The sequence below is a fragment of the Haliotis cracherodii genome, unplaced genomic scaffold, assembly GCF_022045235.1.
Source record: "Haliotis cracherodii isolate W230 unplaced genomic scaffold, xgHalCrac1.p SCAF_4, whole genome shotgun sequence".
NCBI lineage: Eukaryota > Metazoa > Mollusca > Gastropoda > Lepetellida > Haliotidae > Haliotis > Haliotis cracherodii.
Genome location: NW_027266297.1, coordinates 51,489,955 through 51,516,235, shown reverse-complemented (window position 1 = coordinate 51,516,235; position 26,281 = coordinate 51,489,955). Strand labels below are relative to the sequence as shown.

At 41.2% G+C, this 26,281-nt stretch overlaps 1 protein-coding gene across 1 annotated transcript in view; it reads left to right on the top strand.

Annotated features, from left to right (window-relative positions):
- Positions 1-26,281, top strand: part of LOC139480467 (dual specificity testis-specific protein kinase 2-like) — a 59,666-nt gene that overhangs the window by 24,071 nt on the left and 9,314 nt on the right. The window contains exons 3-9 of the mRNA XM_071263551.1: positions 773-821; positions 9,827-9,976; positions 10,463-10,548; positions 16,015-16,099; positions 16,375-16,458; positions 16,662-16,748; positions 20,852-20,960. Coding sequence (XP_071119652.1) covers positions 773-821; positions 9,827-9,976; positions 10,463-10,548; positions 16,015-16,099; positions 16,375-16,458; positions 16,662-16,748; positions 20,852-20,960 — 650 coding nt within the window. The remainder of the gene's footprint in view (positions 1-772; positions 822-9,826; positions 9,977-10,462; positions 10,549-16,014; positions 16,100-16,374; positions 16,459-16,661; positions 16,749-20,851; positions 20,961-26,281) is intronic.

Sequence of the window (26,281 nt, the reverse complement as noted above, 5' to 3'; positions counted from 1 at the left end):
GTAGATTACGGAATGGGACGAGTGTGCCAAATGGCATCGGGATCATTCGTAAGTGTCCGTAGACTAAAGTCAAGAGACACCATGCCTACCCGTAACCTTTGGAAGTGTCTGTCACCTATTCGACCCTTTTTGTCCAGTTCTATAATATTGTGGGCATGACTAGGTAAATTTGAACTTAATTTCAACGTGTGGACGTGGCTCAGTCGGTTAGCTGTCGGGCTAACAATCCAAAGGTCGCAAGTTCACGTCCAACGGATTCTCACAAAAACTTGTTGCTTGTCTTTGAGACATGTGACCTATGACAGAGATCGTCCTCACAAGGAGTTGCGGTACTGTATTCTAAAGGTACTCCTGTACTAGATATATATTAATTCATTCTCAGACAATGGAGGTTCGTTTCATGGTATCTGTAAGTAACTTCATCATGGTTGCTGTAAATAGTTGGTGTGATCTGCATGTCATTCAACACTCTATATCACAACAGTTCACTGATGTAACAATATTGAATGATTTTTTTTAGTAAAATAACCAGATTGTGTATTAGCATGACTAGCTAGCGTACTTCGGTACAGATCTTGTTGACATGCTTTTTCTTCTGTTACATGCCAGCAGTAATGTCTTTGCTTTGTCACTGCTAACCTCTTCGTCATAAATCAGTCCTTGTATTCAAGCAAAGACTTGGCAGAATTTGTCATCATCAATTGCTTGGTATTTCCGACATACAAAACAATTCTGCCATTGAAACTTGTAGTTTGTATGTTGTGTGTTGCAGGTTTCTGGGTGTGTGTGTTCATGAAGGCCAGCTGCATGCACTGACTGAGGTAGGAACCACGCTATGTACTTTAGTCTCCAGTGTTCTCTGTAATACGATTGTGGATTATAGCATTTGATTCAATAGTTAAATAAACAGAATCTGCATCTCTTAGCCAATATTAATGAAAGCAAAAAGGCTCATTTCTTGTGATGCTTCATCCCAAAGGGCTTTGCGTGATCATGCTACTTTTTTAGGTGTTGTGTTTTTTCAATCTGTAGAATCTAAGTCTTTTCACAAAATATTAAGAAAACACATGGGACAGAAAAAGTAACAGTAGAAAGTAGCAGGGCTCCAGATAAGATGGAAATATGCACGATACGGTGGGGGATAATTTAGAAAACGTATCAGATACGCATCGCAGAATACATGTACGGTCTAACATTCATGTATGGATGTATTTAAAAAAAATATATCCTTGATTTCAAGCAGCATATTTTATTGAGAATAGTGTGCATGTTTTCCAGAAAACACTGTTGTGTAAAGGGGGTGCGCATAATACACATCCCCAAAGCAAAGATATTACTGTGAGCACATAACACCGGAAATACCATGACAAGAAATCGGTACTGAAATACGCAAGTTAATCATGTAATAACACTGTCTGGTTACAAAATGTGTTCATTGTTTATCTGGACTTATGTTTGTAACCCATTTTATTTTTATTAAAATTTTATTTCAATATTGTTTACATTAATTTCGGCGAAATCATGTCGGTACAAGCGCAGGAGGCTTGACGGTGACTGGTTATATTGTTCCATACATAAAAAATATCCAGCAATAGCGATCAGCTGCACCTATAATCTGGAAGGTAATTTAAGTTACGACGTTTACTACAATATCTGAAAAACTATCGGACCTACTCATGTCAAAGTTGGTATGAGATTATTAAACAGTCATACATAAGTGGATATTACATTTAAAGACAATCGGTGCATGAATAAAAAATCTGTCTATTTAGCTATCACTATATTTCATCAACAACCAGACCTGTTCGTCATGGGTGGAACGAGCATTCATTGAAACAGCCATCTGCATAATGCTACCCCTGCGTCACAGGGCCATATGACACAGTTGAACCAATCAACTCAACTCTAAAGGGTGCATGGGAATCACGCACGCACGAATACGGTATTCACGTAGGGCGTCTCAACGTGTGTGCGTTTTATTTACCCTTCTTTGCTGAAGGGATTCAATGTAAAAAGATTCAGCTCATAATACTCGGTTTTTTTCTCCAAAAAAAGATACTGAATACCTTAGAGTGGGGTGCGCATAATACAACAGACATACATGTAAACGAAAGAATGTATTATTCATTATTTATTGACTTATTTAAACGAGAGTGACAATGCTGTGGTGCATATCTAAAATGAAATACAAGGTTAATCCATTTAATTGCATTCAGTACTCTGAGTGTACTCTTCAGTTTTGCCAGTACTCCTATATTGAAAAAAAAAAAAGGAGTACGTACTCCTGATACTGAAAAATTATCTTGAGCCCTGAAGAGCACATGGTCTCTTTACAACATACCTTCAATGTACATACAGTTATTACAGTGCAGAAAGACTAAAAATGTAGTTCCGTCTTTGCTAAATCTTAAAAAATATAAACAAAAGTAACCAAAAATATTTGATGTCACTAAAATTCTTTAGTATACATTTGGATATGATTATATACAAAATCAACTTCATCAAAAAATAAATTTTAAATCAATGAGACGGTTGTTCGAAACGAAAGAATACACGCAATTCAAGTAACAAAATGGCGCTTTGCGAAACGTAAAGTATCGACTGACAAATCAGAAGAGAAATTCACAGTTTAATACAGATCATTTTCAACAAAATAACAAACGGTAAGAATCGGTATTAACTACATAAATGACCATCTGTCATAATATGACTTGTCAACGTTAAACTGACGTAAATCAACAGTTTGTGTACGAGCTGTCTCGTGTAGGCCAACATAGTTCCGTCAACGTGTTATGTTCACTGCAGTGAAATATCAGGTGTTATGTTCACTGCAATGAAAATATCACTTTTCTCAACTTAGAAAACTCAGTCTTTCACACTGAAGTATATAATAAAACCTCCTCTCTCTCTCTCCTCCGTCCCAAGAAGTGACATTGACTCCATAAATGACTATCCGTCATTATTTTCCCTTGTCAATGTGGAACTAACGTAAAAAGGACATCAACCATCTGTGTACGGGCTTGACTCTTTTAGGGGACAATTTAAGGGGATGTAACTCTTGTATGACAATAGTTCCGTCAAGTGTCATGTTCCCTCCAGTGAAATATCAGGTGTTATGTTCTCTGCAATGAAAATATCACTTTTCTCAACTTCAGAAACCTCAGTCTTTCACACTGAAGTATATAATAAAGGATATGGTAATGTTAAAAAATGATATGAAAGCAGACTATATGCTTTGTCTTGAATTGAAACAGCTGATTGTGTGTCCCCTCTGTGTAGTATCATCTATCTACACATATTGTGAACCTCTGGAAATAGTCCAATATATACCTGGACCTCTTTAGTGCCACACAATGCACACTCTTAGTTTGATCCCAACGACCAATGTGTTGCAGACTGGGCTTGCAGGGTTTGTGAAGTATCTCAAACAAGGGGTGTCTTAAAATGTATATGTTTTGTCTCTGTTGTTGCTGACATACTACTTTTGAAAGCTGTAATTGGTATAGGCACCTCCTCCCAACATAAAATGGCTGACAAGCAAATATTTGATAGACTACTAACTACACTTCAGTACAACAAGGTCATACAATTGAGAAAATATTATCAATCTGTCATTTTGTCTGTCATAAATTTCATGTTCATAAAACAAAAATCATTATGAGATCATTTCTCTGAGTGCACAGAAACATTTTGTCACTGATGTTGATTGTTAGCTTTCTAAATATACCTGACTGTGCACCACTTGCTACAGAATGTGGAGGCTGCTCCATCAGTAGAGCCACGTGGTCATGCTGACCCAGTTGGTAGTAGGGGTTTGTAGTGTGCGATGAGGAAGCAAGTCAGGTGTTCCAAGTGCTTGTATCAGCAGCTGTACCTGCCTTCTCCTCCTGCTCACACCTACACAGAATGCCAGCCAGAGGAATAACCTCAACAGCAAAGTAAATATATTTACAGCATACCACCGCCCGTCAGTTAACTGCTGTCTTTATCACAGATGTTCTACTACTAATTCAGCATTGTTAGAACTGTATACGTTTCAGGAATATATTCATAATTTCTCTGCCCCTATCATCCTTCATTCCTCAATTCTGGGAAGAAACAAAATGAAAATGTCTTTAATAATGTATGTCTGGAAACGAGGCTGGATATTGATGGGAGTGGAAGCTGGGCCAGGAGTTAGGGTTAGAAGGACAACTTCTGGACAATGAGGTATACATTACTCACCTACGTAATCTGATGGGGATGAAGGTCATGGAATATTAAGCCTTACCTTGATGTGGGCCTCACAAAAAGCAGCTTGAGATAAACAGGTGTTGGTTGGTACGTCACTGTTGATATTGCAGCAGACGTGCATGTAAGACTGAACCTGACTGTCATCTAGGACTCTTTATTTGACCAGATGTAGAAGAAAATCTTTTTATTTGCTTTAGGGCCAAGGCAATCCCTATCATTATGTGTGAAGTAACTGGTGAATTGATTGGTATTGCTTTGTTAATGTACTTCATTCTTCTGCCTCTGATATACTGGGTCCTTCCTCATTCCTTGTAAAAGTAGCTTTGCCAACTTGGCATGTTTACTGATAGTGTTACATCTTGTTTACTCAAATGTAAAAATATTTTGCAAATATTCTTATGACATTCTGATGAGGTACAGAGCCTAATAGTTCTAAGATTGTAATTGATGTTGACAAGTATTACTCTAGTATGTAGAGGAGGTAGCATTACCACAAACTGATGTCAACAATAAACTGAAATTTTGTCATGACAAGTTAATCTTGATTATTGTTCAAATAGTGATGTGAACAAGTGTAGGTTACCAAACGTATGTAAACTAAAATTATGTGGTAAAAATAGATTTGGGGAGTGTATTATATTTTTCAGACACAAGAGAGAACTTGAAATCTCTGACTGACACCACATCTGTTGCATCACAATGGGTATTGTGATATAATCTTTGATAAAATTTGTGTTGGTTTAGAACAAGGGGTTTTCCTTTAGGGGTGCCCACTTGAGGTTTGGTTATGCTGTAGCTGTGCTGCACACATTCAATGCCTCCTCACATCTGTATGAGAAAGTATGTTGTTTGAGTATATACTGTGACTTATGTTGTTCTGAGGGATTATTATGGATTCACTAATTGCCAACATCACTTCATTCTCATTTTCTTCACCTACGCCAAAGAGTACACATTTAGTTTGTCATGACAGAATGGATAAAGACATCCTGTAGTTTCAGTATAGAGCTATAGTACATGTAGATTTGATCATGACTGAGGAATTGGCTTCAAGTTTAGATCCAATACATTACAGAAAGTGCCATAACACATCTCTACAATATCTCTGACTACCCCCTAATTGACATTTTGGGGGCTACAATTATTCTTTCATGAAACTCATGTATACATACATAAGGCATGTACGGAACTGGTGCCTCTTGCTATTCCGGAATTTTTGAATTTTATGGAAAATTATCCTTCCAAGGCAACAAATTTGGCTTATGTTCAAGTCAATAAAGTCTTCATTTCCAGGGCATAACTTGTAAACCATTTGTATTTCCACACTTTGCAATCAAGTGGTCAACAGAAAACAAAAATACTTTTATCATGTTTATGTTTTTTTCTATTTACATTAAAATAATTATTACTTCATCTCATTTAGAGGATAAGATTTCTGTAGTATCATGCAGAATGTCTTCAGGAATCTCCTCACATATTGAACTAGTTGTATCTTTTGCTACTAATGAATTGAAAACATCATATTTCATTTGGAAACCATTTTTACTTAGTCTCAGTTGCAGATGGATATCTCAGTTGAGATATCTCAAAACAATATATTGAGCAAAGATGGTTTTTGTATTCAGAACCACCCCTATACCAATGCATTTTCATGAAACTATGTATCATTGTAGTATTACACAGGTGGCAAGTCTTACACTCAGCAATGTTCAGTAGAACAATCATTTGCAGGCATGTGAGTATTTCATGCTTGTGTGTTGTAAGTATTTTCATTCAGGAGAACAACTTCCCTTTTTCTCATCATGGAAGATTTATGTGTAGTGTATATGATACACTATATGGGTTGTATATATAGAGAGTGCTTGTTCCTGTATGTAAGTTGTTGACTTCCCACTGCACATGATGGGTGAGACAGCAGACAGACTGCAGGAAGTGCTCACTTGACTGTGCTAGGTCCAATACCACATCCAGTTGTACACAGGACACAGCTTGCTTAACTTGACTCAGCTCACTCTGTACCCTGACTTTTGATCATGATGACCCCTGATGCAGACAGACACTCGGCTCACTCTGTACCCAGACAGCTGATCATGATGACCCCTGATGCAGACAGACACTCAGCTCATTCTGTACCCAGACAGCTGATCATGATGACCCCTGATGCAGACAGACACTCGGCTCACTCTGTACCCAGACAGCTGATCATGATAACCCCTGATGCAGACAGACACTCAGCTCACTCTGTACCCAGACAGCTGATCATGATGACCCCTGATGCAGACAGACACTCAGCTCACTCTGTACCCAGACAGCTGATCATGATGACCCCTGATGCAGACAGACACTCAGCTCACTCTGTACCCAGACAGCTGATCATGATGACCCCTGATGCAGACAGACACTCGGCTCACTCTGTACCCAGACAGCTGATCATGATGACCCCTGATGCAGACAGACACTCGGCTCACTCTGTACCCAGACAGCTGATCATGATGACCCCTGATGCAGACAGACACTCGGCTCACTCTGTACCCAGACAGCTGATCATGATGACCCCTGATGCAGACAGACACTCGGCTCACTCTGTACCCAGACAGCTGATCATGATACTCGACGCAGACAGACACTCGGCTCACTCTGTACCCAGACAGCTGATCATGATACTCGACGCAGACAGACACTCGGCTCACTCTGTACCCAGACAGCTGATCATGATACTCGACGCAGACGGACTCTTGGCTCACTCTGTACCCAGACAGCTGATCATGATGACCCCTGATGCAGACAGACACTCGGCTCACTCTGTACCCAGACAGCTGATCATGATGACCCCTGATGCAGACAGACCATCAGCTCACTCTGTACCCAGACAGCTGATCATGATGACCCCTGATGCAGACAGACACTCGGCTCACTCTGTACCCAGACAGCTGATCATGATGACCCCTGATGCAGACAGACACTCGGCTCACTCTGTACCCAGACAGCTGATCATGATGACCCCTGATGCAGACAGACACTCGGCTCACTCTGTACCCAGACAGCTGATCATGATGACCCCTGATGCAGACAGACACTCGGCTCACTCTGTACCCAGACAGCTGATCATGATGACCCCTGATGCAGACAGACACTCGGCTCACTCTGTACCCAGACAGCTGATCATGATACTCGACGCAGACAGACACTCGGCTCACTCTGTACCCAGACAGCTGATCATGATACTCGACGCAGACAGACACTCGGCTCACTCTGTACCCAGACAGCTGATCATGATACTCGACGCAGACGGACTCTTGGCTCACTCTGTACCCAGACAGCTGATCATGATGACCCCTGATGCAGACAGACACTCGGCTCACTCTGTACCCAGACAGCTGATCATGATGACCCCTGATGCAGACAGACCATCAGCTCACTCTGTACCCAGACAGCTGATCATGATGACCCCTGATGCAGACAGACACTCGGCTCACTCTGTACCCAGACAGCTGATCATGATGACCCCTGATGCAGACAGACACTCGGCTCACTCTGTACCCAGACAGCTGATCATGATACTCGACGCAGATGGACTCTTGGCTCACACTGTACCCAGACAGCTGATCATGATGACCCCTGATGCAGACAGACTCTCGGCTCACTCTGTACCCAGACAGCAGATCATGATACTCGACGCAGACGGACTCTTGGCTCACACTTGGCTCATACTGTACCCAGAAAGACTGTTCTGTAAATGATCTCGTGATCAGCTGTGTGGTTCAAGACGAACCACAGGAAGAGTGCAGCCTCTTCTGGGTGATTTATGTGAATTTGCTGTTTTTACAAACAGATGTTCAAACAAGGCCCAAGTATGGAGGCTGCAGTGTCTTCTTTTCAGATTTTATTGTAGGAGACCAATAGCTATTCAATAAACTTACCAGCCCATGTTTGTCCCGCATATGACTGTTAATGCCATGACATTGCCATTGGAATGGCAGACATGTAATGATGTTTAACAAACACCTTCAGCAGAACTAAATATCCTGGATGCAGGTCATAGCGAGCGTGGTGTGTGTGGTCTCAGCAGCAGTCTTCTTTACTATAACATGGCAGAGCTGGGCAGGGCTGGGTGCATTGCATCACACACAATAATACAAGGGAATGCTTCCAACTATTTGCTTACCTAAAGACATGTAAGGAAATGCTGATTGAGTCAAGCCATGTAGCTACCATGTTGGTACGTTGAACTGGATCATCAGATGTAATTGACTTGGTTCCAGGAAAATAATATCTTTATGACATCTGTATCATATAATCATAATATCATTCTTAAAATAATCAAAGTTTAAGATGTATTTTTCATGTTTTTACTAACTGAATTTTCTTTGCAAACCATGTACCGTATTTGACGTATTAAGCGCCCCGCTCTAATAAGCGCCCACGGCGATATTTGCTAATATACTGGCTAGTGAACAATTCCAATTAGCACCCCTTCTGATTGATGAATGTACACAAGGCTATTTATTCGTGCATAATACATTTGTTATATGCGCCCTTAATTATGGGCAATTAAATTCTGGAAAAATATATCTGTCGTTTATGAACATTTCAGCATAAACCACGAAATTTACGCTCTCTGAACTCAAAAATATATATTCTAATAAGAGCCCCCTATTTCTAATTTTGAGAGCGCCCTGGGCGCTTATTATGTCGAATACGGTATTTATATACTGCAAGAGTTAGGAAAAGTCATGGTCGCATTCCTCCCTGTCTCACTACAGTGTACTATTATCATATTGTGCCAACGCCTTGAACACATTTTGATTATTGTGAATCTCAAGGAAAAATTATGAACATGTGATGATCAGCAATCACAGTTTCATTCAGTACTGGAACAGTCTACAACACAGCGGCTGCTGATGCCAATATGTCACACGACCGTCATAGCGAGGGAACTCAACTGGTGAATGTCAACAGCGTGAAAGTAGCAAAATTCTTGACTGCTGTCTGACTCAATGTCTGCCTGTAGTTGCGAAGGAGGTGTAGTCCCTTCAACTGTGTTGATATTTATGGTGATATTCCCACCATGAATGGGAACTGCAAACTGTATTCACTCATGATGCAGAGACTGTCATTTCATTCAGTGGCACGAGACATGTGGGGCATCGATGGAGGGATACCCTAAACTGGCAATCTGTATGTTCTGTCATATCAGATAGGACAATATTTATTGTGTTTGTTGCAATGTAACAGGGGTTATCTATACCACAATAATCAAAGGGTCGTATAGACTGGTACACATTGTAGATGGCAACTGGACACCTGTTCAGATTTTCAAGATTGGCCCACATTTTTGGCTCTATATTCCTCTTAATGCCTAGACGTATTTTGGATTGTTTCTCATTGAATCTTGTGTATTCGCCACCATTTAAATCCGTTCCTAAGGAAATATTTCCCAAATGCATTTTCCTGTGTTTGTCACTACCATGGAGACCACATTGTATCATTGAATTGTATCATGTTGAAAAATGAGGCTTTTTGGATCAATGTTGTTTGTTTTCCTACAAGATATGTACAGTATGAGCAGTGATGAGTGTTATCAACGTTTCAGTTCATCAATGGTGGGAACTTGGAGCAGCTGTTGGCGAAGTGGGAGGAGGAGCTGCCGTGGACTCAGCGGATCAGCCTGGCGCTGGACATGGCACGAGGTGTCGACTATCTCCACTCACGGGGCTTCTTCCACAGGGATCTCACCTCCAAGGTAACTTCACCTGACCCCCAAAGCATGGGCAATTGTATCGTTTACCCAACTGCTCACCTTTTGGTCAATAGACTAGCCAAGCTTATCTGATTGTGTTGTATATCTTGCCTAGAAAAGAATACCATTTGAGCAAGAGTTATCATTTTGATTTGATAAACTATCAAGGTCAAACTTCAGAGAATATTCAGGAAATAAGATAAAGATAGTGTTTGGAGGTTGTTTGAAATCGAGGCCTTCTTATAGTAAGTGAATAGAATTGTTGATTTATTGAAACTGTATGCTAAGATCATTAAATGAATCGAGGATTCATATATGTTACTGTACAGTAATAATGATGTGGAAATAAGGTATTTGCTTGCCTGAGGACAATTTCCTTGGTTAGCTGTTGACCACTAGCTTTAAGTTGCAGCATTCAACTGGGAAGTTGTTTTGAAAGAAATCTGTATTTTCTTGATATACATGGCTTTTGTTTATGTGATGACACAGAACGTCCTGTTGCGGAAACATGATAATGGCCGCTACACAGCGCTGATTGCTGACTTTGGTTTATCCATCAAGATCCCAGACCCACTGTAGGTAGACCTTCCTTGCCTTGCATGGTTTATTTGTTTGTTTGTTGTTTAATGCCTCACTCAGCAATATTCCAGCTATATGATGGAGGTCTGTAAATAATCAAGTCTAAACCAGATACTTCAGTGATTGCCACCATGAGCATTGATCTACTTAATTGAGATGCGATGATATGCATCAACCAGGTCAGTGAGCCTGAGCATCCGATTAAAGGGAAAGTGTACATGCAAATTGTAACATTTTCTCTCAAAGTCATTAGTGCCAACCTTGGCAGACCTTTACCTGTCTGTACAGATGCTACAGTAGTGAGTTTATGTTTTAAAAATGCCAATGACCCCTACAACATGAGCATATGCATTGCCATATCCAGACTCATATGTATCAAGTTTTTTATGCGAATGTCTTTTGGGATACCACAATTCCTTGATATTTTGAGTCATCACTTGTTTCTGTAAAATATCAACACTGTTCAATTATCTTTTTTTGTCAGATTGTGTTTGTGTAATGGTTGGAACATTATATCAAGGAATACAATATTATCATTTGATGGAGTTAAAAAGATAATTAAATGTTGTCTTAGTCTCACCCGAGAGCCATTTTGAGCGTATACATGTTTTCTTAATCTGGCGGACCCTAGTAATTTGTTATGACATACACTGAGACACAGACAGGGGTGCGACATACACTGAGACACAGACAGGGGTGTGACATACAATGTGAGACACACAGGGGTGTGACATACACTGAGACACAGACAGGGGTGTGACATACAATGTGAGACACACACAGGGGTGTGACATACACTGAGACACACACAGGGGTGTGACATACAATGTGAGACACACACAGGGGTGTGACATACACTGAGACACAGACAGGGGTGTGACATACAATGTGAGACACACACAGGGGTGTGACATACACTGAGACACACACAGGGGTGTGACATACACTGAGACACACACAGGGGTGTGACATACACTGAGACACACACAGGGGTGTGACATACACTGAGACACACACAGGGGTGTGACATACAATGTGAGACACACACAGGGGTGTGACATACACTGAGACACACACAGGGGTGTGACATACACTGAGACACACACAGGGGTGTGACATACACAGAGATACAGACAGGGGTGTGACATACACTGAGACACACACAGGGGTGTGACATACACTGTGAGACACACAGGGGTGTGGCATACACTGAGACACACACAGGGGTGTGACATACACTGTGAGACACACAGGGGTGTGACATACACTGAGACACACACAGGGGTGTGACATACACTGTGAGACACACAGGGTGTGACATACACTGAGACACACACAGGGGTGTGACATACACTGTGAGACACACAGGGGTGTGACATACACTGAGACACACACAGGGGTGTGACATACAATGTGAGACACACAGGGGTGTGGCATACACTGAGATACACAGGGGTGTGACATACACTGAGATACAGACAGGGGTGTGACATACACTGAGATATACAGGGGTGTGACATACACTGTGAGCTACACACATGGGTGTGACATACAATGTGAGACACACAGGGGTGTGACATACACTGAGACACAGACAGGGGTGTGACATACAATGTGAGACACACACAGGGGTGTGACATACACTGAGACACACACAGGGGTGTGACATACACTTAGACACAGACAGGGGTGTGACATACACAGAGATACAGACAGGGGTGTGACATACACTGAGACACACACAGGGGTGTGACATACACTGTGAGACAGACAGGGGTGTGACATACAATGTGAGATACACAGGGGTGTGACATACAGTGTGAAACACAGACGGGTGTGACATACTGTGTGAGACACACACAGGGGTGTGACATACACTGAGACACAGACAGGTGTGACATACAGTGTGAAACACAGACAGGGGTGTGACATACTGTGTGAGACACACACAGGGGTGTGACATACACTGAGACACAGACGGGTGTGACATACAGTGTGAAACACAGACAGGGGTGTGACATACTGTGTGAGACACGGGTGTGACATACAGTGTGAGACACACACAGGGGTGTGACATACAGTGTGAGACACAGGGGTGTGACATACAGTGTGAGACACACAGGGGTGACATGAAGTGTGAGACACACACAGGGGTTGACATACAGTGTGAGACACACACAGGGGGGTGACATGAAGTGTGAGACAGGACAGGGGTGTGACATACAATGAAGCACACACAAGGGTGTGACATGAAGTGTGAGATACACACAGGGGTCTGACATACAGTGTGAGACACACAGGGGTGTGACATGAAGTGTGAGACACAAACGGGGGTCTGATATACAGTGTGAGGCACACACAGTAGTGTGACATGAAGTGTGAGACACACAGGGGTCTGATATACAGTGTGAGACACACACAGGGGTCTGACATACAGTGTGAGACAGACGTGTTGATGTACAGTAGGAGACACAGACAGGGGTGTGACATGAAGTGTGAGACACAAACAGGGGTGTGACATGAAGTGTGAGACAGATGCGTTGATGTACAGTAGGAGACACAGACAGGAGCGTGACTTGAAGTGTGAGACAGACGCGTTGATGTACAGTAGGAGACACAGACAGGGGCGTGACTTGAAGTGTGAGACAGACGCGTTGATGTACAGTAGGAGACACAGACACGGGTGTGACATGAAGTGTGAGACAGACGCGTTGATGTACAGTAGGAGGCACAGACAGGGGCCTGACTTGAAGTGTGAGACAGACGTGTTGATGTACAGTAGGAGACACAGACAGGGGTGTAACATGAAGTGTGAGACACAGACAGGGGCGTGACTTGAAGTGTGAGACAGACGCGTTGATGTACAGTAGGAGACACAGACAGGGGTCTGACATACAGTGTGAGACAGACGAGTTGATGTACAGTAGGAGACACAGACAGGGGCGTGACTTGAAGTGTGAGACAGACGCGTTGATGTACAGTAGGAGACACAGACAGGAGCGTGACTTGAAGTGTGAGACAGACGCGTTGATGTATAGTAGGAGACACAGACAGGGGTGTGACTTGAAGTGTGAGACAGACGCGTTGATGTACAGTAGGAAACACAGACAGGGGCGTGACTTGAAGTGTGAGACAGATGCGTTGATGTACAGTAGGAGACACAGACAGGGGCGTGACATGAAGTGTGAGCCAGACGCGTTGATGTACAGTAGGAGACACAGACAGGGGCGTGACTTGAAGTGTGAGACAGACGCGTTGATGTACAGTAGGAGACACAGACAGGGGTGTGACTTGAAGTGTGAGACAGACGCGTTGATGTACAGTAGGAGACACAGACACGGGTGTGACATGAAGTGTGAGACAGACGCGTTGATGTACAGTAGGAGGCACAGACAGGGGCGTGACATGAAGTGTGAGACAGACGCGTTGATGTACAGTAGGAGACACAGACAGGGGCGTGACATGAAGTGTGAGACAGACGCGTTGATGTACAGTAGGAGACACAGACAGGAGCGTGACTTGAAGTGTGAGACAGACGCGTTGATGTACAGTAGGAGACACAGACAGGGGCGTGACTTGAAGTGTGAGACAGACGCGTTGATGTACAGTAGGAGACACAGACAGGGGTGTGACATGAAGTGTGAGCCAGACGCATTGATGTACAGTAGGAGACACAGACAGGGGTGTGACATACAGTGTGAGACAGACGCGTTGATGTACAGTAGGAAACACAGACAGGGGTGTGACATGAAGTGTGAGACACAAACAGGGGTCTGACATACAGTGTGAGACAGACGCATTGATGTACAGTAGGAGACACTAACAGGGGCGTGACTTGAAGTGTGAGACAGACGCATTGATGTACAGTAGGAGACACAGACAGGGGTGTGACTTGAAGTGTGAGACAGACGCGTTGATGTACAGTAGGAGACACAGACAGGGGCGTGACTTGAAGTGTGAGACAGACGTGTTGATGTACAGTAGGAGACACAGACAGGGGCGTGACTTGAAGTGTGAGACAGACGCGTTGATGTACAGTAGGAGACACAGACAGGAGCGTGACTTGAAGTGTGAGACAGACGCGTTGATGTATAGTAGGAGACACAGACAGGGGCGTGACTTGAAGTGTGAGACAGACGCGTTGATGTACAGTAGGAAACACAGACAGGGGCGTGACTTGAAGTGTGAGACAGACGCGTTGATGTACAGTAGGAGACACAGACAGGGGCGTGACATGAAGTGTGAGCCAGACGCGTTGATGTACAGTAGGAGACACAGACAGGGGCGTGACTTGAAGTGTGAGACAGACGCGTTGATGTACAGTAGGAGACACAGACACGGGTGTGACATGAAGTGTGAGACAGACGCGTTGATGTACAGTAGGAGGCACAGACAGGGGCGTGACATGAAGTGTGAGACAGACGCGTTGATGTACAGTAGGAGACACAGACAGGGGCGTGACATGAAGTGTGAGACAGACGCGTTGATGTACAGTAGGAGACACAGACAGGGGCGTGACTTGAAGTGTGAGACAGACGCGTTGATGTACAGTAGGAGACACAGACACGGGTGTGACATGAAGTGTGAGACAGACGCGTTGATGTACAGTAGGAGACACTAACAGGGGCGTGACTTGAAGTGTGAGACAGACGCATTGATGTACAGTAGGAGACACAGACAGGGGTGTGACTTGAAGTGTGAGACAGACGCGTTGATGTACAGTAGGAGACACAGACAGGGGCGTGACTTGAAGTGTGAGACAGACGCGTTGATGTACAGTAGGAAACACAGACAGGGGCGTGACTTGAAGTGTGAGACAGATGCGTTGATGTACAGTAGAATACACAGACAGGGGCGTGACTTGAAGTGTGAGACAGACGCGTTGATGTACAGTAGGAGGCACAGACAGGGGCGTGACTTGAAGTGTGAGACAGATGCGTTGATGTACAGTAGGAGACACAGACAGGAGCGTGACTTGAAGTGTGAGACAGACGAGTTGATGTACAGTAGGAGACACAGACAGGGGCGTGACTTGAAGTTTGAGACAGACGCGTTGATGTACAGTAGGAGAAACAGACAGGGGCGTGACTTGAAGTGTGAGACAGATGCGTTGATGTACAGTAGGAGACACAGACAGGGGCGTGACTTGAAGTGTGAGCCAGACGCGTTGATGTACAGTAGGAGACACAGACAGGGGCGTGACTTGAAGTGTGAGACAGACGCGTTGATGTACAGTAGGAGACACAGACAGGGGCGTGACTTGAAGTGTGAGACAGACGCGTTGATGTACAGTAGGAGACACAGACAGGGGTGTGACATGAAGTGTGAGACAGACGCGTTGATGTACAGTAGGAGACGCAGAGGTGTGCTAGATCATGTGTTAAACAGATCAAATGTATGGTGAGGGAGGGATTAGCATTTTTGTGTCTTTTAAAAGTGACATATAGTGTGTGTTCTTTCAGGAATGATAACCAACGACTACCGGTGGTGGGTTCCCCTTTTTGGATGGCGCCTGAGGCTCTTAATGGTCTCTATTACAATGAAAGGGTAAAATGCTTTGTAACATGTTTTCACAGATATGCATGTAATGATGTCATAATGATGGGTAATATATTCAGATATACTTCAAGTTTTATGGATGTGTAACATCTATTTGGTTAAGATTCATGATCACTCAAAGTAAAGGTGATGATGCTGTTTGTCATTGTTTGCAGTGTTTGAGTTTTTTGTATTGTATGCATATATATATGTATATCTATAGTTGTAGTGATAATGAAATTATTAGGAATACAACAATATGCTATGTTATGTTCTAATTTCAGGCTGATGTATTTTCTTATGGTATTATCCTGTGTGAGATTACTGCACGTATAGACTCCGATCCGGACAACCTTCCACGCACTAAGGTATGCAGAGTTATTCCCCTTTAAGACAAGTAGTACGAACCTTGCATGTGCTCACTGTCCCACATGATTAAGAACTTAACATCACATCTTGCACATGTTTTAATAATCATTGATCTTGAGGAGCTAGATGCCAGCTAGAAAACATGTACTAACAATAGAAAAAGAAACAAATTATTCATAAATTGAAATTGTTTTCTTTCCAGAACTTTGGAGTGGACTATGTTGCATTCAGTGAGAAGGTTGTCTACTGCCCTCTGGACTTCCTACAGTTTGCCTTCAAGTGCTGCCAGGTAGTCCTCCCATCCTGTAGTTTACAGTTGTGTCCTCCTGTAGTTTACAGTTGTGTCCTCCTGTAGTTAATAGTTGTGTCCTCCTGTAGTTTACAGTTGTGTCCTCCTGTAGTTAATAGTTGTGTCCTCCTGTAGTTTACAGTTGTGTCCTCCTGTAGTTAATAGTTGTGTCCTCCTGTAGTTTACAATTGTGTCCTCCTGTAGTTAATAGTTGTGTCCTCCTGTAGTTAATAGTTGTGTCCTCCTGTAGTTAATAGTTGTGTCCTCCTGTAGTTTACAGTTGTGTCCTCCTGTAGTTAATAGTTGTGTCCTCCTGTAGTTTACAGTTGTGTTCTCCTGTAGTTTACAGTTGTGTCCTCCTGTAGTTTACAGTTGTGTCCTCCTGTAGTTTACAGTTGTGTCCTCCTGTAGTTTACAGTTGTGTCCTCCTGTAGTTAATAGTTGTGTCCTCCTGTAGTTTACAGTTGTGTCCTTCTGTAGTTTACAGTTGTGTCCTGTAGTTTACAGTTGTGTCCTCCTGTAGTTAATAGTTGTGTCCTCCTGTAGTTTACAGTTGTGTCCTCCTGTAGTTAATAGTTGTGTCCTCCTGTAGTTAAAAGTTGTGTCCTCCTGTAGTTTACAGTTGTGTCCTCCTGTAGATAATAGTTTTGTCCTCCTGTAGTTAACTGTTGTGTTCTCCTGTAGTTTACAGTTTTGTCCTCCTGTAGTTAATAGTTGTGTCCTCCTGTAGTTTACAGTTGTGTCCTCCTGTAGTTAATAGTTGTGTCCTCCTGTAGTTAATAGTTGTGTCCTCCTGTAGTTAATAGTTGTGTCCTCCAGTAGTTTAGTAGTGTCCTCCTGTAGTTAATAGTTGTGTCCTCCTGTAGTTTACAGTTGTGTCCTCCTGTAGTTTACAGTTGTGTCCTCCTGTAGTTAATAGTTGTGTCCTCCTGTAGTTAATAGTTGTGTCCTCCTGTAGTTTACAGTTGTGTCCTCCTGTAGTTTACAGTTGTGTCCTCCTGTAGTTAATAGTTGTGTCCTCCTGTAGTTTACAGATGTGTCCTCCTGTAGTTAATAGTTGTGTCCTCCTGTAGTTTACAGTTGTGTCCTCCTGTAGTTAATAGTTGTGTTCTCCTGTAGTTAATAGTAGTGTTCTCCTGTAGTTAATAGTAGTGTTCTCCTGTAGGTAATAGTTGTGTTCTCCTGTAGTTAATAGTTGTGTTCTCCTGTAGTTTACTGTTGTGTTCTCCTGTAGTTAATAGTTGTGTTCTCCTGTAGTTCACTGTTGTGTTCTCCTGTAGTTTACTGTTGTGTTCTCCTGTAGTTTACTGTTGTGTTCTCCTGTAGTTTAGTTGTGTTCTCCTGTAGTTTAGTAGTGTTCTCCTGTAGTTAATAGTTGTGTTCTCCTGTAGTTTACTGTTGTGTTTTCCTGTAGTTTAGTTGTGTTCTCCTGTAGTTTAGTTGTGTTCTGTAGCTTACAGCTGTGTTCTACTCTGGTAAAATGCATGTATCAAATTCGGAGAGGAAAGAATGTCACTACGGGAAAGCTGTTTCTATTACATTCAAAACTGAAGTCTTTGTTTGTTTGTTTGTTTGTTTGTTGACCACCTCTGTGGTCTAGTGGTAGAGCAGCAGGTCCGGGGTTCAATCCCTGGCCATGTCATACCAAAAACGTTAAAAGATGGTACTTGTTGTTACCCTGTCTGGCGCTCGGAATTAAGGGGCTAAAACAAGGACGGGCTGGCTCATAGTCAGTATACTGTGTCTGAGAGGGATATTTATGTGAAACTGCGGCATGGTATCTCAGTGAGCTAGCACTTTAAATCGGCATCAGACTATCCACTGATCATGAGCTTCATTCTACGAAATTGGGATATGATGAACTGCATCAACCAATCCGATCCTGACCATCCAATCCTGTTAGTATCCTATTATGTTTAGCAATGGGTTGGTGAAGAGCAATTCTAACCAGGTTCTTCATGGGGACAAAACAGAACTGACCCCATCCCAACCTTTTCCTGAAGCCCCAAAACTTTCCCAACAGAAACATGAAACGTTTGACTTTACTAAGTCACAGAGATATGATCAGGTTTTGCCCCAAAATAGGGAAACTCTAAACAATTTAAACATTTGATTAGCTTGGACAACATTCACACCAAGAAATTTAATATATCAATTGCAAAAGTCAAGTCAAATGAATGAAGATGGCGGATGCAGTAAAACTTCAAAGTAAAATCAGTACTTTTTAAAAATCAGGCATAGCTTCCGTGCACAAGGCTACCCACAGGGTCTGGGAGCAGTACTGCCATAAACTTCACCTCACATCCCCCAGACACAAGGACAACTGTCACAAGCGTGCAATGTCTGACCCTTTCCCCATGTTGAAGCAGATTGAAAAAAAATTACCTTGTACCTTTTGTTGAAAAAAAACAAAACAACATTGCAAACATAAGACATTAATAAAACATATACATGTATCCCCGTGTTATGGGTTTTCAGAGGCTGAAGAAATATTCATAGTTTTCTTGCTAATCACATGAACAACTGTAAAAGATCTCATTCACTTATAGGATTTGCTTGTTGGTTTGTTTGTTGTTTAACGCCACACTCAGCAATATTCCAGCTATATATATATAAATAATCGAGTCTGGACCAGACAATCCAGTGATTGACATCATGAGCATCGATCCACGCAATTGGGATCAATGACATGCATCAACCAAATCAGCGAGCCTGACCAACCAATCCCGTTAGTCAACTCTTACGACAAGCATAGTAACCTTTTACGGCAAGCATGGGTTGCTGAAGACCTATTCTACCCCGGATCTTCACAGGCTCACTGATAGGATAAAAGACTTTATCTTTTAAACACAAGTATTGACAAGTTCTGTGTGACGCCACACCCCACGTTGTAGTGCAAGTATTCATGATAGAAAACGTATAATGTCCGAAAATCTATGATCTGACGAAAATAGTATTGTCATGATTAATAGTAAAGGCATACATGATGGTGAAAGATCTGATCGAAAACAGGACAATCAGTGACGGTTGTCAGGAAACACGGTAATAATACGATAGTATTTTTTATTAAATCTTTGATTATATTTTTACGAGGAAGATGACTACTGTGTTAAAAAATGTGATTTTCCGCATTTCCCCAGAGATTTCACATCCCTGAAGTCAGGTGACAGCTGACCTAACCCATATCTATCTATATTCATCTTTGAACCCTAAGTTATTCCTATGTCTGTAGTCTGACTAATCACAAAGTTAGAAGCACTTCCAGATTAAGATTAAACAGATACCCAATGCAGTTCAACATATTTACAGAAAGCTCCATGCCTCTAGCTACCCTGATAACAGAGTGTTACCAAGTGAAATTCTGAATTGAAGTGTTAATGTACAAAACTAAACATCAGTAAAGAACCACACAAGATCAATTCATAATTAACAAATTATATTGAAACACACACAGTTATGTTAACAAATCACAAGAGGCAATACAAGTAATACAGGTCAAATATATGGCAGCAGCAATAAGCAACAGGCCCAATGTAGGTGGCATGTGCTCATTCTTCAACCCAGAAAACCGTGTTGGAAGCAGACAGGAAGTCAGTGTTTTCAGACAGGTATCCTGTCTGCACTTGGCATGTAGATAACATGCAAGGCAGGTCGTAGAAGTCCTCTCGTCAGCCAGCCTTCCAGAAATTGTCACATCGTAAAACTTGTATGATGTCGTCTGTCCTTAAGTTGATACACAAAGACTCTAAACTCTAACTCTGAAGTGTTCTATTCATTTTACGGGTGCTGCTGCGAACAATAATCACTACCTACAACAATATACCCTGCTACAAGACAAAAGTTACAAGCCCAATCAAAGATAGCATGACATTGACATTATTTGGAAGTTAGCCAAGACACCACGCCCTAGAGATCATGCAGGAGAAGGTTCTCACTTAGTTGACGTTTGAAACATTGACTACATACATATTCAGGAGTGCTGCAGTGCTGTGGCACTATTTTTGCATAAAATACAAATACCTGGTTGCTTAATGGTCTTGAAGCAGCAAGATACTAGCCATGTCAGATATCTATCCTGCTGTAATGTGTCTTCCCTGTTCCAGATTGAGGCAAAGAAGCGACCCTCCTTCCCAGAAATTGTGGAATCAATGGAGAAGATTCAGAGGAACTTAAATAATGAACTACTAAGTCAAAAGGAACGAGAAAAGAAAGGTGTTTATATATCAACAATGCTGTCTAAAAATTATATAAACAGTTGTTTTAGGTCTTTGAACAATTTCAAACAAACATCTTTGCTATCAAAGCTCATCTGCTCGAAGCCTCATTCCTCTGTAGAGCTCATACAATGGCATGTTATCCACCAATGTTTAGATTTAAGAAAGGTAACTTTGGGTGTCAGTGGATTTTTGTCATATTTGATGTTTAGATACTCCCTTGTTACAGATTGGTCAAGTTATATAACCATATGTCAGACATTGTCAGTATGGTTGATCATTTTGTCCCAAAGGGCGATAGATCTTTTCAAATGATATAAGTGATGGTCTAACCAGTCGCGTCCAGCTCAATGTGTACTGCAACAACTTGTGACATTGAAAATTGAAAATGAGCTTTATCTGTTGTAATCATCTGTTCATTGTCAAAGCAAACTGGATGTAGACACTGCAAGTCGCTAAAATGTAAATAATTTGAGGTTTACAACACTGTTAATACAATCATCATTATAGAGATTGAAAACTAATATGAATATATTGTTTTTAATTTCTGAGATGAAAACATATAATTGGTAATTAAACTTGAATATGTATTTAAACTATGTGTAGGCTGTATGAAAAAATATGGTTTTCGAATATTCGAAATAGAAACATTGCCATCATAATACATGTATCTATCTTTTACTGATCCTAACTGAGATGTAATCAAAGCAGTACCTGGCTACAAACAGCCACCAATCATCCGTACAAACTTTTTATACACCATGCACCAACCCTTACAAATACCAAAAATGAATTTCAGTAATTTCCATTTCTTTTATTTTGAACATTGTATTGTGATATGTAGTTTGATGACATAATTTGTCAGTGCCTGTTTCTTTTATAATTTCTTGAACTTGTGTTACCTCTCTTACTTATATACCTACTAGATACATATACTTGTGTTGCTGTCAAAATTCACAATACTTATTGACAAACTTTACTTGTTGCTTAAGAACTTCACATTTCGTGTACCACATCACCTAGCCTTTTTATTGAAGTGCATATATATGTAAGCTGTCTGTAGATGTGATAGGTACATATACTACTTGCATGTCACATACCATATGTGTTGTCAGTTACAGGGACAGTGTGTTAACCGTTCTGAATTATGTTTGTAAACAGTAGCTGATAGCCCCTGAGCTCACTGGGCTCTGCTTCTACTTACTCTGCAGGCGACATTTTTGCTCCAGTGACCACACCACAAGTGTAGGCTTTTCTCGTGACAGAACTTTTCTCTTGTTTATAAACAAACACACACTAATTCTGAAATAACAACAGATGGGCCTAATGCAAGCCTTTCGTTGCGCTTTATGTGTTGTTTTGCATAATTGTATAGATGTTCTACCACAACCACGACAGTGCGGTGCATGACAATATGGCTTTGCACATCAAAGTGACCATATTGCTAGCTCCTTAGGACTTTGCTGACAGCAGATAGAAAGTGCCCACGAATGTTCGGTTTCATGTTTTCTTTAAGTATTAATGTTTTATTCACTAAGCTTGGTATATGACTTCACATTAGAATTCGATAACTTCCTACACGAAAGTGCTTTGACAAAAAATAGAGGAAATTCTAGTCTCTTAATTTCTCATTGCAGACTGGAATAGTTTGGTACTTTATCTTGAAGTTTGTCACCATTCTCGGGTTTTGTTCTATGAAATCAAATAAAAAATGGAAAGTTTATCATTTTATTAAATGTTGGAAATAAATGTTCAGCAAAAGAAAACTACATCTCCTGAGAAGGTATCAAAGTGTTGAAACTTTGTGCTGTATAATTTGAACTGTTTTTTATTGCAACAGTGTTATACAATATTACATATAACCTTCATTGTTGCGGATTAAAAGTGATTGTTTACATTTGATACTTGTAACGTATTTGTCAATACTTTCATACCCAGTATTAACATAAAATAGTTGAATATCAATGCTGACAGAATATTTATTTAAAGTGTCTTTCTGTCTTCGGTGACATTTTAAACTGTTAATTACTAATAGCCAGGTGAGCTACAGTGCCATGGCACTTTGTTGTAGTATTTATATTTAGCTCACTAATTCCTAATGTTAATAATGATCGCAAAGAAACAGTTATTGAAAGAGTGTTGTGATAAAGACGTCCAGTTGCAGCTTTTATTGCTATGAACAAATGACATTCACAAACAGTCAGTTGGCCACCAGCGGAAAAGAGGCTTAGTTTAGATTTTCGTTCCCACATTTTCCTGTATACCTTAAACCTTTTCTATTGCATAAAGGAGGTATCTGTTCACAGTTTTCATTGGGTAGTAAGATTGCAAGTGTGTGCAGGAATTTTCAGGGGGCCGGAATTGCATAAATTGAAGGGAAAATGCATAAAGTCATTCAACTATCCAAATTATGTCTTTGATTACAGGTAATGTGTTCGGTTATCTGAATTTGGCAAGCATTTTGTTTCATATAACTGTTATTCTCATTCTCAGTGGAAACATTGATAAAAATAATGTTTTTTTACTTCATATTCAAATCTTGTGAGTAGGTAAAACACTAATTCCATTGAATTGTGACAATAAAACCACTATAACTGGGTATTAAAATATGCCTGAACCATTGTACTATCCTATACAGAAAACAAAATGAAAATATATTACATAGGGGCTAAGATATTGTATACAATGTTACCCCACCCCCCAAAAACCAATTTTGAAGAAAATTGCTTATTGAGATATGGTGGTAGATTATGTTGATGTAGTGAATGAGTGGGATTATTGCAACAATGCTTAAAAACACAACAATAGTAAACTCAAAATGAAAAATGATGTTTGAAGTTTTTCTGTGAACATCTACGGTGGCCATCTTTAATTTCAAGATGGCCACCATTTTGACCTGTTTTTAAAATCAAGATCTAATATAGTTCTTCAACATGGTCATGTAATATATCATATGAAAGCATTTTACATTGTCTTTTCAGTGATGTACCTTATTCACTGACTTCTGTGGTAATCTTATCCCCAACAATAGAACAAATGATATATCGAAAGCTAATTTCTCTAGCAACACCAACCAACCTCCAAAGTCGTATTTTAATAAAATGTACATCGTTTCACTCAAAGTTGTAGATATACTGCACTATTGACTCAGCATTTCACTAGTTAATCATTTGAGTGAAAAAACATGAGAATACTTGCAGTATTATGAAGTATTAAAAATTACATAACAGAGTCATGGGCTGTGAAATAATGCCACCTCTACCGTCAGAGTCCGTCTCTTCTGGAAGAGTAGGAAAGTTGTTTCTGTTTAGGCATGACATAGCACAACTGCATCCAAGGGAACATCCCATGTTGTTCTTGGCGCAGCTACACCTGGATGAGGAGCATCTGCCTGTTGTGCATTTACAGGTGAGCAATTCTAGACACAGTGCTGGCATTCGTTTCTGGGTCATTGGGTTGGGTTCTATGACATCGTCTGTAGACGTCCACGTATACTCTTCTGGCGGTGGAATGTCAGCCTTTCCTTTGTGTGCAAAACACCATGTGATGCAAATGTGCTGATATCTGAGTAGAGATTGTGTGGTGGGAGTTTCTCCAGGTCTCCAGCTCTGTGGAACATGTCAGCTGTAAGTGTATTAATGCTAGTTGCAGTGGATGCCAGATTGTACACTTTGATGACAAATGTCTTTTTTATGTTGAAGGCACCAGTTTCTTCTGTTGGTTGTAACAAATATAGTTGTGCGATAAATATGTTCCAGGTCGACTTCTTGCCATAACCACTGAACTGGCTTGCTGTATGACAACCATGACCGCATGGAATGCTGGTAGAGCTGCTACAACATCTGGAGTGAGATTGATGTACATCATCAACTTGTATGAAAAGAGGGACCTCTGCAGTACTTGCACCCATCTATATCTGAGCAGAAAACCAATGTTTATGATGTATTAGCGGTACTAATGACAATGTGGTCGTATACATTGCAGGAGGCATCCATGACATTGATCATCATTCGTGTATCTGCCTCTTTATGTGTTTATAGCAGATTTGGTATTGCTGCAGATTAATCTAAGGAACATTACATCATCAACTGGTATGAATCGATGTGACAAGCTTTTGTCAGAGTTCATTGACAATCAATTGGCGGATAATGCTAAGAGTATTCATGACAAAATACCAGGAAATATGTCCAACAGTACATGTTCCACACTGTACACCATGCAGGTATCAAAGAAGTCAACTCTAACCAATACCTTAAGCAAGGAGGAAATATTTTCAGAAGGTTGCTGAGTGCCATCCAAAGTGGAAGAGAAGTAAACGTACCACATCTTCTAACACATGAGCTGTCCCAGACCCCACCTTCCCTGGCAACAACAGATGATTTACTTTGTACAACAAAGGTGCATTATCACATTTGCTTGCAGATTCTCATGCCACCATCAACTAATGACACCACATGCATTGTTATTGGTGGCATGGCTCTTGTACAGGCTATAGGCAAACTAAGCAAAGCTAGGACCTTTGGAGATTTGGCTCAAGTTTTCAATTGGAATGTGCTGGAGAACTTCAGTGAAACTTGTACTTAAGTCGATGATGTCTTTGACCAATATGTTGCAAAGTCAGTAAAATCTGCAACTCGGACACAAAGAGGTTGATCGATCAAAGAAATTTCGAAGAATAATAGATAAACGAGACATCCTTCTGCCGGCTTCATTGTCCAGTTTTATTGGAATGAGCGAGAACAAGCAAAATTTGATACAATTCTTGACCACAGAATTGCACGAACAGGCACAGCATCTCCATCATAATCATCAAATCATCATCATTGCAGGTGGATGAAGCAGCCCAGATATAGCAGTATTTTCCATAGATCAATCTGAAGCAATGACAAATCTACTGTCAACACATAAAGAGGCAGATACACAATGGTGATCAATGTCATGGATGCCAACTGCAATGGATACGACCACAGTGTCATTCACAGCCGAGACACTGATGTGTTAGTACAGTTGACACATCATAAACATTGGTTTTCTGCTCAGATATGGATGGGTGCATATCAGTTGATGATGTACACCAATCTCTCATTCTCTCAGATGTTGTAGCAGCTCTACCAACATTCCATGCGGTCACAGGTTGAGGACCTGGAACATATTTATCGCACAACCATATTTGTTGCAACCAACAGAAGAAACTGGTGCCTTCGACATGAAAGAGACAGACTCACTTGTCATCAATGTGTACAATCCAGCATCGACTGCAACTAGCATAAATACACTTACAGTTGGAGACCTGGAGAAACTCCCACCACCCAACCTCTA